We start from the raw sequence: 18,111 nt of genomic DNA on the forward strand, positions 1-18,111 counted from the left end.
TCATTAAGTGGTCTGTTGAGATACTTGGCATTTTTCAAGTGCTCCACAAAAAATTTTTTGAGAACCACTGTACTAGAATACACATAATTAATAACAAATAAAGTTACCTGCTTTACCCTTTCGTGGACTTTTCTGTAAAGATACCTATCCTGGCTACCACGGAGTGCTCCCTCAAAGCTTTTTGCAAATGATATTAATAGCGCTTTAGCAACCTTATTAGCGTGTTCTGGATTGTAGAGAATCTTTTTAACAGTAAACTTCTAATTAAGACAAAGTATGTTTGGCATGTTGTGGAAATATGCAAAACTTTAACTTCCACTAGTATTCTAGCCATCTCATAAGCACACTGAAGTCAACTCAAAGACACCCAAAGATAAACAGAAAACAAAACGAGTAAAACTTGAATTTTGCTGTGGTGTTTTCAAAAAGAAGGAAAGCCCTTATGTTCTTTATTAAAGAGCAGATCTATGGCCCTTCTCAGTTCAAGCAGCAAAGAATTCTATAAACTCTAGGTAGCTATGCGCACACTATCTGCACAATCTGTGAAATTAACTGGCAGTGCTATTTGCTTCGAGTTATGGTATCTAGTAGAGTAGGGTTTGGTTTTGTGCTTGGTACTCTGTACGAGTAGAGGGATCAGAATTTCGCCCACTGAGTTGTGAAGGAATTTATCATGAAAAATGTGTTGCCATTCACTTTGAGGGGGAAAAAACAATCCTGCCCCCCTTTCCTCCCCTAGATCTACAAACAAACAGAAATGCCATTAAGTGCAGGGCCTCGCTTTGCTTAAACAATAACACTTAACATCTCAAAGTTGCTGCTTTTGAGTAACCATGGTTTAATTTTCAGAGCCCCACATTGTTTGCACCATGCCTAATGGACTACTGCACTCATCAATTCCACATCACTCTTCCATTCCCAACAAAGTGCTACTAAATTCCACATTATAACAATAAAGTTGCTAAACGATACTAGTTTGCATTTCTATCGCACCCTCCATCCAGAAATTGCCAAGGTAAATTACAAATGCTAATTAACATAAGACTAGTCTACAATACAAAATTAGACAACCCAGCTACTTCGCTCAGGGATGTGTGAAAAATCCATACACTGAAAGACATAGGCCTGGGCTACACTACAAACATGTGTCAGTGTAACTGTGTCACTCAGGGTGTGGAAAGTCCACACCCTTGAATAACGCACTTATGTAAATATAACTTCCAATGCAGACAGTGCTATGTTGATGCGAAGGCTTCTCCAATTGCCATAGCTGCTGCCTCTTGGGGACATTTGGAACTTAGGCTTTTTGCTAGATTAAAAAAAAAACCCAACAACAATTACAAGGATTAAGCATCAAGATAGCTCTCTTGAGGTCCAGCTTAAAGGTTACAAGAAAAACAAAAGCACCTGGGGTTAGCACAGAGTAGTCCACAAGCCATAAAGAAATAAGAGATAAACCTAATCACATCTTCCTAGACATTTCCTGATCTACTTACATATCTGGGGTTTCAAAGGAGTAGTTTCTAGGTATGATCTGATGATTTTCATACCTGGCACCAGCTTTTTACAGCAGTTCCAGCCCTGTCCCTGCTCTGTCCCCTCTCTCTGGAGAACAACAACAGAAAGACAAAGGGGATGTTTTTTCCCCCAATTTTAAAAAGTTCTAGCCTTCCCATTGGCTTTTTTGGTCAGGTGCCCACTCCCTTCCTTTTACCTAGGGACTTTTTTAACCCTTTACAGGTAAATCAAGTAGAGAACAGCTACTAACAGGGATTTTATGGCTGGCTGGCTGGGTGTCCATAAAAGGGAGCTCCCCCCACAACCTTCATTTATCACACCTTCTGTGAAATTTGAGAGGGGGAAGCAGCTAGCAACTAGATGGGATTTAAATTCCAATGAAATAGAGGCAGTGATTATCCTTACATGAAAGCAGGAGGCAAATAAAATGGAAATAGAGAAGTGGAATCAGCTAGTACATTAATGGGAGATTATTTGAACCCTCTGCCTTTCAAACAGGAAATTCACACTAATTTGGAGGGCATGGGAGGTTAAAGTAATAAATTTACCATTCTTTGTGCTGCTCACAGGAGCAGACAGTTTGAAGAGTAGGAGGAGACCAGTTGGGAGCCAAAGTAACAACCAGCACCCCTCCTCCCCCTTGGGGCTACCCATCACTACAGATAAGACATTGATTTAGGTTCACTGTTTATGCAATGCAACAAAAGTGGGAGTAGGGGAATTACTTGCTCCTCTTCCTCAGTTGGGTTCAACATGCAGCCCATAGAAAGCAGCAAAGCAATGTTTCCTTTGGGGATGATACCCTGCTATTTTCTGCTGCTCTCAATAGAGACTTGTTTAAGGTAATACATTTCCCCTCTCCACCACTCAGCACTGTTCCTGGTCCTCAAACCCTGCCTGCTAACCAATGTACTAACCTGCTAACTAATCAGCTCTTTTGATATATATTATACATAGACAGAGTAAGTTTATGAAGTGATTGGGCATGGACGTTTGTCCTCCTCTCTTGGCCTCAATCTCCCTGGTTCTAAGCATTCTTCAACTTACCAGCTAGGGACTGTATCTTTCTTCATGTCATAATTTTTAGTGGCTTGCATTTTTAATTGCTGACCATACTATAGGACACTATTATCATTCTGTGACCCTTTCCTGTATACAAATCAATCACTAGATACAACCTGTTTCTGTAGACATTAGTTCACACTGTTTTATGTACAATGTGTGCATAAAATCATAATGAAAAATACAAGCCCAAAGGGTAAAATTAGAGAGAGATTAAAAGCAAATTTACTTGGCTGGTATGATACCAAAGAATTGGAGGTAAAATTGGTCCTAATCTTGCTGCTGGATCCAAGTGGATGGAACCCCATTGAAGTCAGAGGGGACAGGGTGCCTACGTTTGCATTTCCAGTTGCAGGATTGGAGCAATAAATGAGTAATAGTAATTAATGGCTCAGCATTTGGTCGTATTAAAATCCACTCCTAGTATGCATCAACAAGGAAAACCTACCGGCTGAGGAAGATACCGGTCGGGTCTTGCTGCTATTGATTTCACCTGGAATATTTACTCCGCTCTCATTGGTTTGTTAGATCACATCTTGTCAAGGTTCCTTCCCCACTTTGAACTTTACGGTACAGATGTGGGGACCTGCATGGACACTTCTAAGCTTAATTACCAGCTTAGATCTAGTATCGCTGCCACCACTCACAAGCACTACTTTTCTTCCCTGGGTAGTCTAGAGAGACTTCACCAATTTCCGGGTGAACACAGATCCAAACCCCTTGGATCTTAAAACAAGGAGAAATTAACCATCCCTCCTCCTTTCTCTGCACAGGATCTTGCCAAGTGAAAATTGGCTAAGTACATTACTTTCCCTTTCCCAAGTCTACTCTCCCCTCTTCTCCTCCTAAAATTCTTTCCTGCTTCTCCTGTCACAGACAGAAGTTTCTCATCTGCTATCCTCTTCTAACCCCTCTATATGCTCCAGTTATTCCATCCCATCTTCCGATCTCCCTCATGCCCACACTCATTCCCTTCCTTACTCTTCTCAACCTCTCATTCTCCTATGGCTTTTACAACTCACAATACAAGCATGCTTTAATCTTTCAATCTAAAACAAAAACCACCCTTCAGCCCACTTGACTCTCCAACTACTCCACCTTCCTATTCCCCTTTCACCTCTAAGCTCACTGAACACAGTCTACAATTGCTGTCTGAAGTTCCTCTCCTCCAATTCCAACCTAGACCTTCTCCAGTCTAGCTTTTTCTCATTGCACGCTACTCTTGCCAAAGTCTCTAATGACCTCTTCACTAAAGCTTAATATAGCTCACAAAAGATAATAAAGATAGAGGTGCAGTCATTGTGTCTCCTGGGGAAAGCTGCTGGGAGGGATTAATGTTATTCCAGAGGTAAAAAAAAACAAAAAAAAACAGAGTGATAAATGATAAAAATATTATTTGCAAATGGCTTCAGCTGGATGCCTGATATTCCCTGCACAACAGGATAAGGATATTGTCATGGCAGAAAGCAATCAATCATAACTGTATCCTGACACTGACAGTGTTTGGCAAGAGAGTGAGAATTGAGGAGGTGAAAGAAAAAGTCGCCTGTTTTTTAGCAATGTCATCCTTTACATGTAAATACAGGAAGAGGGAAACAAAAGAAAAAGAGAAGTCCGCCTCAGATGGAGTCTATTGCATGAAGGCACCACCGTTTATAGAAGCTTGAAATGCAAGTGTCAGAAAGTAAAATAATNCACAGACAACCGATTTCAAACACAGAGGATGTTCCCCTGGGCAAAAACTTAGTTACACAAAAAATATCCAAATACCCAATTTTGATCATTCCCTTAATGGTACCAAGACAAGTTACAAAGAAATAAACATAAACCTATTTATTCCTTTCTAAAATTTACTACTCTGATAAGAGGCTGATTCCTTGATCTTTTTCACTCCGGCTGAAACAGACTCTAAACAAAGGAAAACTTCCTTCCTTCCTTTTGAAACATCTTCTTCCCCCCATTGGTTCCTCTGATCAGGTGTCAGCTAGGCTAGGTGAACTTCTTAACCCTTTACTGGTAAAAGAGGCATTAACCCTTAACTATCTGTTTATAACACATCTCAATGTTGTATGACTTCCTGTAGCATATATCACAAACCTCAATATTTCATGTAGTCATTGAACTTGTTAAGCAGTTGTGTAAAGTCCAATAATTTTTGTGTGTGTGTGTGCGCACGCGCGCGCACATTTAATGATATCTGGCTAGATTTGCTCCTGGATTCTCCTGATTTTTTTTTTAAAATATCACTTAATGATTTTTCTTATTATTCATTATACTGCCTAGATCAGCAAAATCTTCAGAACATAATATTAATTGACTCTTAGATCCCATATGCAGGTTTTCATGGAAAGATTTTAGTAGCGTGTTTTATATTCTATTCTTATACCTGAACAGAATGTCTGTCATGCAACAATACTCCCATGAGGTATAGCTGTGCTGGGAGGCTTCTAGCAGTTGGTACCTCTTATCTTTGGGTGGTGTTATTTTTTAAGTTTGATTTTGATCAAACCTGTTTTAAGTATAACATAATTATCAAAATCTCATTAAAGGGGGAGGTCAGACTTACAATTTATTTGTTTTCCCTCAGGGGACATGCATCCCTTTGTCTCTTTTTCAAAACAGAGTATTACTAGTTGCAATGTTATTGACTTGCAGAATACTGAAATTCAATAAGTAGGTTATACACAGAGAGGCAAACAGCAATAAGTTTATCTGTAGAGTGAAATAAAATTGGCGGGGAGGGATAATGAAGCAGTACAACAAAATTACCACTAGAGGGCAAGCTACGTATGTCATTAGGACTAGGTTAATCAATATATGGAAGTGCACACATTTCAAAAGAGCTTATAGATGCAATATAGTTTTGTGTACTAAAATCAGGAGAATAACCACCTACACTTCCCCGCAGAAATAATCAAGTAAAAATGAGAATCAAATACAGTATATATCAGTAGTATTACACTTGTTCCTGCATTCTGACCCAGAAAAATTCCTTTTAACTTAATTTGTGGCTTTTCTGGCCAGTGGGAGATAGAAACATGTTGGAAAGGCCAAACGTGAGGAAAATGAGATATTGGTTAACTTATTTCAGGCTGTCTAACATGAGTATTTTATTGCAGGTATTACAGCTACATATCATCCCAGTGGGTTCAATCCTGAAGTTCTTACTAAGTCTGCAAGATAATAATCAGGAAAAACTTCTGTTCCTAAGTAACTAAAGGCTTTTATAGCTCCCCCCCCCATAAAACCTGTTGTCACAAGGTGACACTGGCCCTTGAAGACGCAAAAGCCCAGTGCATCTGTGCATGGTCTGGATTATTTGTTCCTTGCCCCATTTCAAATACAAAAGAAAAACCACTTGAGCATCTATGCACTGCAAATCACTCACACCATAAAGCAGCAACTGTGAATTCCACCAGTTACCTGCCACCTCAATCCTTCCCTGTCTCCACAAAAAACACCACCTACCTCCTTCCTCTGCCCAAGAGATCAGTCCAGACTTCTAGGTAGACTGTGAGAGACAGGTAGCAGGCACATCTGCTTGTATTGCAGGCAATGACTCTTTAGGACTGTGGTGGGCAACCTGTGGCCCGTCAGCGGACCGGCTTTGAGAACCACTGCTCTAAATGATCTCCTGTATGTTGCAGGAACATCAAACTGTCTACTCGTGCAGATCACAGCAGTGAGCCAACCCCTACAGGTGTGAAGGACCTCAGACCCTGGAGCATGTGGGGGTGGTGATCCTGCATCGTTATCTTTCGCCATCATCTGCCGAAGCCTTCTCTTTCCAGTCTTAGCTGGAAGAGTTCAGTCACAGCCAAGCAGGGGACCATAAAGAACAGCCAAAAACCAAAAAGTAAGTGATGATAGCCTCTACCAACATACTTTCCCAGCACTTGTTAGGTCCCCTCTCTTTCTTCTGTACTCCCTGCACACAAGAGCATTTTTTTTAAATAAATGACTAGTATGTTCATCTCAGATCATTGTGTGTCCTGCTTATTTAACTCACCATTTATTGATGGATGGAAGGAACGAACAAGGGGCAGCCAGTACTGTAGACCAGCTGATCCCAGCTGTTAACCCAATGTCTCATTGAAAGGCTCTGGTGACCAGTCTTGCCTCAACTCATTGACAAGCTGAGCTTGTAGCAACAGAAGGCAAGTCCTCCCAATGTATTATCTGAAACCCCAGTTTTTTTAGGGCAAAAGAGCTATTTTTCAAGAACAGGGATAAGATGTTTTTGCAGAGACCCTGAGTTGAAAATAAGCCATGTTAACCATTGGCATGAATATAAAAGGAAGCACAAGTTCTGATACCCCTACTCACTAAGGCTTCAAATAACACTGTATTGCCTACTCTTACAGACCAGCAGCTGAAATAATCCAAATATAAACAAACATTCTATATAAACTCTTACACTGCACTCATCTAAGGGCCTTCTGAGGCTCCATTAAGCCATCTGACCAGCATCTGTCTCATTTGTTCTCTTCTCCTCCTCAGCAGACGTGTGGCCAATATCTTTTGCAATTTTTATACACACACAGCTGTGTTTACAGTAAAAGGCAAGATTAAAGAAATGCACCTTGCCCATGGAGTGGAAGGCGGTGCGGCTTGCGATGGCCCTTCATTCCCCGGGGAGTTAATTTCAGAATCTTTACCTTGGACCCCCAAGAAGCTCTCTTTGATATGCCCACGTTGCTGCCTCATCTAAAGAAACCCCAAGTGCTTTGAGCTGAACTTGTGTTTATGCCCACCTATAACATGCTGAAGAGACATTCATGTTACAGCATCTTTGCTCACCTACTTGCTCAGTTACTGAGAGCAGTGAACAGCACTGTGTAGGAGCTTCTACAATTTCCCTGCCCATGACACTAGAGGGGCCAGCTTTCCATATATTTTCACTTTAATCCAATATATAATCAACACAAAAATATAATATCCTTGGGAATCAAGTTCTTACAATAATTCTATAAATATATATAATATAAAATATATAACAACTTTTTTAAATATTATAGATCAAGAGCCCATCAATGCACAAAATCCCCACTCTTTATGCTTGTTTCACTCTTTGTAGGCAAGGCCTCATATGGCAGAACTGCTGAGCTGTAGAAGAGTATTCATGCAAGTGCTGGAATGAAGTACTGAAGAGAAACCTCCTCATGAAGCAAAATGAAGTGAACAATCCTTTTGCTCACAATATCTGTAAAAGAGACATCATAAAGGCAATTGGAAGGCTGGCGCAAATACGTAACACAGTGCAACTTCTATATAGGAGAGGCAGAAGCTCTATCATCTTTAGAGGAAAAGCCCACTTCAGCATAATGCAGCAGTGATCCAGGATCTTCCTCTGAGCAGGGTCTAAACTTTTTGAATGTGATACAAAATCCTACACCCCTTTTTTATCTGCCTGTGGCTGCAATACACATTTAGGTCTCAACATACAAGAGCAGTGACTGTGTACATTGATAGCATACCTCATACACTTAAATAGATTTAGAAAAACAGCCTTGAACACACTGGGAAACCATTTGAGAAAAGAAAGGGTAGCCAGGATACCTAGGTTATTTTCTAGAGATTTGAGAATTTTGCCATAGAGCAGGGTTGGACTTTTCAATGACACAGCAGCTGCATAACTTTGACAGCTCAAATTTACGTGACTAAATTTTCAGAAATGACTAGTGATTTTGGATGCCAATTTCAGACACTTTAAAAGGGTCTGATATTGCAGAAACTGGGCTCTCAGCACTTTCTGAAAATTAGGCGCTTCTAAGATGTCTCCAGCTGGCCATCTAAAAGCTGAAAATGGCAGTCTGAATAAATTTCTCATGAAGTCAGAGCCATTGAACTTACTGCACAAGGCTTTCGTGGGATTTACTTGTTGCCCAGCAAGTAGCTGCAGGAGCTTCCGAATGTCTATGCGTGCCTCAGCCATGCTTTCCGGATCTCTGTCTTGAGTAGAATTTTGTGAACCATCCTCTGATATTAAAATGATATAAAAAAGACTTTGTATCAAAAAGTACACCCACTAGATGAATATCAGCTCTAGTTAGTATGTACTAGTTTATATGTAAATAGGTTATCATTTTAAATCCCTTTTCTCTTACAAAATTAAGTGCAATCTTTTCACTACTTTATTAAAACTCAAATGCTTCAAAAACTAAAACTGTTAAAAAAAAGCCAACATCTATTTTATTTGAATTTAAAATTTGTTGACTATATAATAGTTAAAACATTCTGAATTATTAACAAGATCAGCCCGTAGCATTATATTTAACAGTACCAAATAAGAAAGATAAAACAGATATCTGGATGAGGCAAAGCGGGAGACTTACCCCACGGAGGATTTCCAAGACCTTTAAAATGGGTCGTAACAGACACTAAATCTGTTTCTATTTTCAAGTTCATTTCTCCGTTTAAATTTGCTTCAAGCACCTACAATACAAGTCATTTGTCAATCACATTTTCACTCTGAAAATAATTAAATTTAAACGTGCAACTCACACAGTTTGCATCAGCCTACCTCAAAAGCACCAAGACCAATATGAGCACATCACACTGATAATGTTTTCACCCCTCAGCTCAAATATACTACACTCTCCACAAACTCTGTCCTTACTTCTGAAATGAGTTCAAGCCCCTAGTTGGCAAGCCAAGGTCTAAAACCTTGCAGCTATTTCACAGTGTCTCACTCTCTGCAACAGTCATGCTCCAAAGGGACAATGCAGCAGGAGATAAATAATGTAAAACTGAACTCCTTAGCAGGGGTGTTTAGCCATAGCTCAAACCTGATTATATTCTTATCAAATACAAGGGGTAAACTTTTCAAAAAGTGCCTACATGATTTAGAAGCTTAAATCTAATTTTCAAAAGTGACTTAGGCACTGAAGAGCTGAAATCCAATAGACTTTCAGTGAGGCATAATCTAAGTTCCTAAATCCCATTTTCAAAAATGGAATTTAAGTGCTTTTGAAAAGTTTAGTCTAGCTAACTTTTTAAGTTTTAACTTTTTAAGTTTTAGTCTGACTAACATTTGATGGGGATTAGAGAGAAGAGAAAGAAAAGTGAGGTGGGGTGGGAGGAGCTGGCATTGTGTAGTAGCAGAGAAATTCATTCACTCTCCAATATTTTTCGAGGTCACAGCTGTTGTGTTTGGCTCCTAGATACCACCTTAGAAAAATGAAAGGGAAAGGTGGCTGCAAGTCAGTAGCTAATGAAATGATCCCTATCCCATGCACACACCGATTTGTCACCATTTAAGCAGATGGAGTGTTGCCATTTACTCTAATGTGGGTATTATCAGGACCAGAGTTTTCAATATAACGTGAGACCCTTTGGGATAAAAGGCGATAGATGACTGTAACTTTACAGAGCTTCTGAAAAATCTATGTAATTGTCTGGATCCTTCTCACAATGCTGATCACACTTTTACAGACAAAACAAGATAACCCTGAAAGAGAGTTGTAAAGAGGATAATTCTAGATACATTTATCCTTTTGAAAGTGAAAGACTACATGAGAAAATTTTCAGCAACGATGAGTTTTGTGCCTAGATATCATCTGAATGACTGAAGTGATGAGTTCCTACCACTGTAATCAAAATAATTCTTGTTATCCCATAAAACTAAAAATTTTCTGTAACACAAACTCTCCTAACAGTACTGTTTCTAATATTATGCAATTCTAGAGCACTTTCCCTCCAAGGATTTCAAAGCACTTTAAAAACAACCAATACTTAAGGCACACAACATTCCTGAGTGGAAAGTAATGGACATGCAAGGATCATTTCATCCAACACTGATAAGCTGCTATTCCTAGTATGGAATGTGACAGACCTTTAACAGCGCTCAGCGATGCTAACCAACCATTTCGGTTAAGAAACGAAGATTACCATTTATAGCTGAAATGTTACTAAGAGAACTTAGGTCAAAAGGTAAATCCTAGGCCCCCAATTCTGGAAACACAGACATATGTTTAGTTTTGTGCCAGTGAATATTCCCATTGAAATCAATGAGACTACATACATTCATACGTTTAAGCATATGCATCAGGATTTGCAGGATGAGGGGCTCAGGTTGTTTTTTGATCAATAAAACAGCATTAACCCGTTTACTCTTACAATCCAAGTAGGAACTCAATTTTACATCTCAGATGAAAGACAGTTATCTGTGGCATCACATTTCTCTCGAACATCACACTGAAGCAACGGTTCAGTACTGATTCAGAAGGAAAAGTACCACTTACCATGATGTGCACAGTGTACTTTTAGGCCCTATAAAATAACAACAACACTGAATCCCATCACTTTCTGCAGCACTTGGATGTTCTTTGGAGGTTTCCCACAGAAGTACTAACCTGGCCCAAGCAAGCTTAGCTTGCAAGATCTAACAAGGGATCACTACGCAAAGTGAGAAGGAAATATTCTACGTAAGGGATGCAATTGGTCCCTTTTTCAAGGCATTGTGAGAGATATTTTAACTTACAATGCAATTGCTGAGATTTTTCATTCTTTCCACAACACTCTTCATGGTCTTCAGCACTGGCAAGTAAATACTGACCTACAAAAATCACATCAACTGCATTTAAAAATAAAATACACAGCACTGTGATATAATACTTCATGAAGTGAAATAGATGGGACGGGATGAGATACTTCTCTATTTATCAAATCCATATTCAGCAAGAACTGCACAACAGAATTGAAATAAATCATTGAACTACCAAGGAACAGAACACTTCCCTTACCAGATCACATCATTGGTTCATTCAGACCAGCATGCTGCCCTCCCAGCAGTTCACAACACTTGAGAAGGAACAATTATTATATACTCTTTTCCCCTTATGTTCCTTATCTGTGTTATGTGTCAACAGCAGAAGGTCTTGCCCAAACAACTTTTCAAAATATGCATCAGAGTTTCTGTTCCTCAGTGACAAGCATTCCTATGAACTCAGGAGGGGAGGGCTTTGTTATAACAAGAAACATGCAGAGCTGAAGGGGAAAATATTCTGCACCTAGTAAACTCAAGAGTAACTTAATTATTCAGTGGAGTTACATTGGTGAAACAGAACACAATTCATCCCAGTTATTTCCAAGCCACATGAATTCAAAACCCCATTAGTTTCATCTTGTTTATGAAAGGTTTTGTACATCTAGTGTAGTAGACATGGTGTGCAAAAACTACATACAAAATGTATTCTCTTTAGAGCAGAGGTCTTTTTCTTACATAGCTGTAGAGCTCATGACAAAAGGATCTGTAACTTATAAGAATACAGTCATACAAAATAATATACCTGGGCTGCTTACTGAAGAGTAAAAAATGCAAATAATCTGATGATAGCGCTGCCGAAAGTTATGTGGTCTCTTGTATTCAGAAAAACAAACATCTATAATGGTATCTGGGATCTACACACCTCATAGTGACAATAATTGGGCTACCTTTTCAAGTGTGTGGGGAGGAATATTAAACTTTAAAATATATATATAACAACATACGCAGTTTATAGTGTTTCACCCCCATCCTGTGCATTCAATAGTGACTTTAAAAAAAGGTTGCTTACATCAAAATCTGGTACACTGGGCTCTCGGAAATCATTCCACAGTCTTCTGGGAATAACTCCCACTGGAATGTCATGTGTCACAATGCGACTACTGCTCGATAATGAGGGCTTGAGAGAGAAAAATAAAAGTTCTTGTGGTTAAGGAGCAGGATTTACAGTCAGGGAGACCAGGTTTCTAATCCTGGCCCTGCCAGGTATTTGTGACATGCCCTGGACAAAACACTTAAGCTTTCTGTGCCAGAAAATGGGCATAATTATACTTCCCTTCCTAAAAGGGATTTTGCAAGGCTAAATTAATGTTTGTAAAACAACTTAGGCGTTACAGCAATATAATGTAATATTAAAATCTTCAATGGGGCAGATCTAAATTAAAAGAAAACAAAACTAAAAAAGCCACAGTTTTGCCCTTTTGCCTCATGTAACCTACTGATTTCAACGGGAATGCAAGAGATATATATCAGGGTAAAACCTGGCCCAGGGGATGGAAAGAAAAATGGAAGCATTTGCCATTGCCTTGTTGTAACTCATTCTGTAAGTCGTGCGAGGAACGCCGGGAGCTGAGAATACTGGTGCCATGTGTAAAGACCCCGGGCCACACCATCGTCATCTCGACCGCCAGAGCCATACTAGAAAGGTCCCTGAAAGACGCCATCCGCTACCGCTACACCGAGAACCTCAAACGGAAGCCCAGGGCAAGGTGGCGTCCAGCAAGTGGGATGCCAGAAACCACTTCCTCCCCGGGGGAAGCTTCACCAGGTTTGCCAACTGGCGGTTCATCCACAGGGCCCGACTCAACTGCATTCCCCTCAACGGAGCCATCTGCCACGGCAGCCGGACAAGCGCTGCAGGAAGTGCGGCTACGTGAACGAGACCCTGCTGCATGTCCTGTGTGGATGCAAGCAGAACTCTGGAGCCTGGCTGCACCGCCACAACGCCATCCGGAACCGACTAGTGAAAGCCATCCCACCGTCCCTGGGGAAGATCACCGTCCACTCTGCCATCCCGGGACAGACAGCCAACTGCGACCCAACATCATCGTGACAGACGCAGAAAAGAAGAAGTCCTCTTGGTAGACGTCACGGTGCCGTTCGAAAACCGGTCACCTGCCTTCCACGAGGCCCGAGCACGGAAGGAGTCGAAGTATGCCTCGCTGGCTGAGACCCTGAGAGCCCAGGGCTACGAAGTCCAGGTACACGCCCTGATCGTGGGAGCCCTGGGCTCATAGGACTCCCACAATGAGCCGGTTCTGAGAGCATGTGGGGTCGGTCAATGCTACGCCCGGCTCATGAGACAGCTCATCGTGTCTGACACCATCAGGTGGTTCAGAGACATTTATACTGAACACATCACCGGACACTGCCAATACCACAATGAGTAATTGAGATAACCGACCAGGGAAATAACCCACTTCCTTCCCTGTGGGACCAAGGGACACACTCCACCCACGTACCTATCCGCTCCACCGATACTGACTTGGACTCCTTATTCATTCCATGGGTGGCAAACCCGAGCCCACTTATTCACTGACACTTTAAAAACCCTTGCACCCCCAATCTGGGTCTATGCCGGTTATGTGATATGTATGTATCTTTTCATCCTTGCAAACGATATCTGTAACCCCCCATAACCCAAGCCTGACCCCAGATGTACAGTACCTTCCCTCTCAACCTGTGAATATTTCATTTCAAACATTTAATTTAATGAAATTTTATTCTCCCTTTCCCTTCCTGGCCAGTATCACCCACATTATACTAGGTGCTTTCCAAGCATAAAAGAAGGCATGCCCCAATCAATATAGTTAAATTAGATTCTTTTCCTAGCAGTTTTTCAGACTATTCCAGGAAAGGAGATATATGAATTTAAAATCAGCTATTAGATTTAGGGAACGGCACAATATTTACTACATTGTTCCCAAAGGCACTTAAAAAGCATTTTTGCTCTTACCAATTCCACAGCTACTGTGAGACAGGGGCAGTGCTTGTTAGTCAATTTGATTTTCACCGTCTTGGCATTCTGGGCTGTTTTTAAAGCTCTTGATAGGTTTTCTGGTGTCAGCTCCAAATAAATTTCATTGTGTTCTGCTGCTACTCCTTCCATCTGGAATTCATCAAAGAAGTTCCCCTTTAAAAAAAACAACAGAAAAACAGAGGGGAGGAATGACAGGAAAAACTGTTTTAATTTAAAATACAGCAAGTCACGGTAAGCAGAATTAAAGTATTGCACCATATATTCAGAACTGACTGTCTACAGGTTGAAACTTCCCTCTGCTCTGTGTGTTCTGTATGTTACAAAACAGACTCCGCAAGCATAAAGTTCCAGCTGTGTGGACCCCATGCAAATTCAGTGCTTAACCTACTAACTTCAGTCTTTTACATGTCACCTCCCATTAATAAACAGAGAGGTTAAAACATTCTTATCAATTGTGCCACTGCACACAAAATCTGAGCCAAAATATATGTGAAAGTCACCCTAGAAACAGAAAAGTTCAGCCATATGAAGACACATTCTCTATGGGGAAATTAAGAACATAAAGAGGACCACAGTGGGTCAGACTAATGCCAAGTTACAGATGCTTCAGTGAGAATAAACAGAACAGGGCAATTTATCTACTGATTCATCCCTTATCGTCCAGTCCCACCATCTGGCAGTCAGAGGATTAGAGCCACCCAGGGGCTGTGTACCTGATCATCTTGGCTAACAGCAATTGACAAACGTATCCTCCATGAACTCATCAAATTCGGTTTTGAACCCAGTTATGATTTAGGCCTTCACAACATCCCATGGCAATGAGTTTCACAGGTTGCTTGCACATTGTGTACGTTTAACAGGCTCGGTCTATTTAATCTTTCCTCATATAGAAGCTGTTCCACACTCCTAATCATTTCTGTTGCCCTTCTCTGTACCTTTTCCAATTCTAATAGTTCTTTTTTGAGTTGGGGCAACCAGAACTGCAAGCAGTATTCAAGACGTGGGCATACAATGGACTCATATGGTGGTATTATGATATTTTCTGTCTTATTATCTATCCCTTTCCTAATGGTTCCTCACACAGTTAGCTTTTTTGACTGCTGGTGAAATACATTCCTGCAAAAGTCTATATACCACTGAAGTCCCTCTTAAACCTTTAGAACAGCCACCTTAGTTTTAAAGACATTGAGATGTTTCATACACAGTTAATTATGCAGTATCAGCCTATTTCTCTGGCACATACCTGATTTAACTCACACCACATGCTGACCCCTCCATTTGCCACTTTATCAGTAAGGATGAAGTAAAGTTTGTCCACTGTAAGGCGTAGAGTGCATGTCTTGGCTAGTTTGGCAATTGTATTGATCACACCTATGGGATAAAGTTTCAATAAATGACTTCCTAAAACTTCTAGCACAGGACAAAAAAACTTTGCTTGCAAGGTTGTTGTTTGCAGTTCAGTTGGAAAGAACATTATTAAAATAAATAAATCAATGGAAAGTGGGAACCCAAAACTTTGATATTTTGTTAAATTCTGTTGTTTTGGTTTATCTCCGCACCCATCATTCTTTTGTTTGGCGAGACAAGGTGAGTAAGGTAGTATCTTTTGTTGGACCAACTTCTGTTGGTGAGCAAAACAATCTTTCAAGCCACACAAGAGCTCAGTCGTTCAAAAGTTTGTCTCTCTCACCCACAGAAGTCAGTCCAATAAAAGATACCACCTCTCCCACCTTGTCTCTCTAATATCCTGGGACTAAAAAGCTACAACTACTCTGCACACAATTATTTTTTGTCTTGTCACCTATCTCCTATCCTGTCTGACATCTAAACTGTGAGAAACCTGTGGTAGGAGCTATCTTCTTTATTTTTTGTCCATATACTGCTCTGTAAGAGGCCCACTTGTTTAGAGTTCATAGGTGCTACCATTACCACAAATAGTAAACAAACACACAAACAAACGTGGAAGGTTACAGAGAAAAATCGTTGGAACATAGGAACAAGCCACAGACTAATGGTTTGGTTTTTTCTTTTAATTCTTATTTTATCTATGTATAATTGTGCCTACATGTTGCAGTACAACATGCCCTGGAAATATCTCACATGGACAAATATTCTCAGATCTACGACTGAGCTGTTCTGGCAAGTTGCTGCAGGGCTCTGTGCCTCTGTTTCCCCATTTGTAAAATTAAGACAGCCCCACCTTTCTTAGTAAGGGCTTTTGGGATACAATGTGCTATGCAAGGGCCAGGTGTTATACTGCCCTGTATACAGGCGTTGAAATCTGTCTTTAAACCAGCCAGTTTAGTTGTTTTTGATATAAAACACTCTATGGCCTGGCCAGCAGCAGCCAGGAAGATGAGGCTCGTAGGTCTTGTGCTTGTAAAGCAGCCCCGGGTTCCCCTCCTCACGCATGTCACTCTATGGGGGTGCATCGCTCCCCGCGGTACAGGGAGAGACTAGAGGATCTGGGGGCACATATGACCGAGATTTTAACTCAGCGGGCATGAGCGTTTGTAATCTCCCTCCCACTCCATCGCCCAGCCCCCGCCACAGCTCACTCTGCCCCTTCCCCCACAGACAGGGTCCCTCCCACCCCCGCTGCTGCAGACCCGCTCCCCGGGGCACCGCGCAGCCCAGCCAGCTCACGGGTGAAGTGGTTCAGGCAGGCGACGTCCACGATCTTGGCCCGAAACCGCATGGCGGAAGCCGCCTTGAATGTGGAAGCAAAATAAACCCGCCCCAGTTCAACCTCTCCGGGAAGCCCGGCCCCGGGCAACCCAGTTCCGCTTCCCCTTCTCCTCCCCTCTCATCTCCGGTGCCTCGTACAGCGTCAGCGTGCGCCTAACCCGGTGAGAGTGTAACAAAGGGCCTGATTCGGGTGTGAGTCCGGAGTTACTCCACTGGGGGTCAATGGCGCTGAGCTGGTGTAAAAGCAGTGCCAGCAGGAGAGGGGGTGGTTCAGAAAGAGCAGATCACGCACACAATGCACTCCCCTACTGTGCCTGCTGCTGTATAAAGGTGGTGATGATGTTACTGCTTTCCTTTTAAAAAAAACAATGGACAGCTAAAGGAAATAGGGAAAAGTTAGTATCAAATATTAACAGAACAAAAACTACCCACGTAAAAAAGGTAGGAGTTGAACAAAAAAAAACCATACTGTTAGAAATGGCTCAAAATATGAAAGAAGGGAAATAAGCATAAAACAATAAAATAAAAAGTGAAATCTGGTAACAGATAAAAAAATGGAGACTAGACCTGTGCTTGATTTTCCACTCTGTTACACCAATGTTACACTGATCGAAATCAAGGAGTTAGACTGGTGTAAAACTAGTGTTGCCATGTGGGGAATCAGGCCTAAAGAAAGGTTAGGAAAAAGAAAGTGAAAAGGCGGGGAGGGGAGATGAAATGAGTATTTTTTAGGAACTAAAGCAGTAGTTCTCAAACTTTTTTACTGGTGACCCTTTCACATAGCAAGCCTGTGAGTGTGACACCTCCCCCCCCCAATTAAAAGCAAACACTTTTTTATATATTTAAGCCCATTATAAATGCTGGATGCAAAGTGAGATTTGGGGTGGAGGCTGACAACTCGCAACCCCCCACTGTAATAACCACATGACCCCCTGAGAGGTCCTGACCCCCAGTTTGAGAACCTCTGAACTAAAGTTCGGCAGGGAAGCAAAATGATTTAATGTGAACACTAGATGGGGCTGGTGAGCTCACAGTTGCTTACAGTCTGATGACAAACATAGTATGCATACTAATAAAAACCCAGTATTATAATACAGAAGAGTTTAAGTTGCTCTGTCTCTTGGTACAAGGGGAACCCTATATGGAAATAGTGCTTAAAGCCACAGGATCCAAGCTTGCTGCTGTTGAAAATGCTGTTTTTATGTATTATTTGTATTCATAGGATCTACCTAGAAATCCTAGTCATGGACCAGGATCTCATTGTGCAAGGTGCTGTACAAACACAGAACAATAAGACAGTCCTTATCCCAATTTGCTT

General features: G+C 41.2%; 1 protein-coding gene across 1 annotated transcript; it reads right to left on the bottom strand.

Annotated features, from left to right (window-relative positions):
- Nucleotides 1-7,465: 7,465 nt before the first annotated feature.
- On the bottom strand, nt 7,466-16,895 carry HUS1 (HUS1 checkpoint clamp component). Its single transcript, XM_075062607.1, has 8 exons — nt 16,752-16,895; nt 15,349-15,476; nt 14,082-14,258; nt 12,138-12,245; nt 11,063-11,137; nt 8,916-9,015; nt 8,434-8,559; nt 7,466-7,783 (listed from the first exon to the last, which is right to left on the bottom strand). The coding sequence occupies exons 1-8, from the start codon at nt 16,801-16,803 to the stop codon at nt 7,701-7,703; spliced, it is 849 nt and encodes a 282-aa protein (XP_074918708.1). The 5' UTR covers nt 16,804-16,895; the 3' UTR covers nt 7,466-7,700.
- Between the last annotated feature and the right edge of the window lie 1,216 nt (nt 16,896-18,111).

Source organism: Chelonoidis abingdonii, chromosome 2, assembly GCF_003597395.2.
Source record: "Chelonoidis abingdonii isolate Lonesome George chromosome 2, CheloAbing_2.0, whole genome shotgun sequence".
NCBI lineage: Eukaryota > Metazoa > Chordata > Testudines > Testudinidae > Chelonoidis > Chelonoidis abingdonii.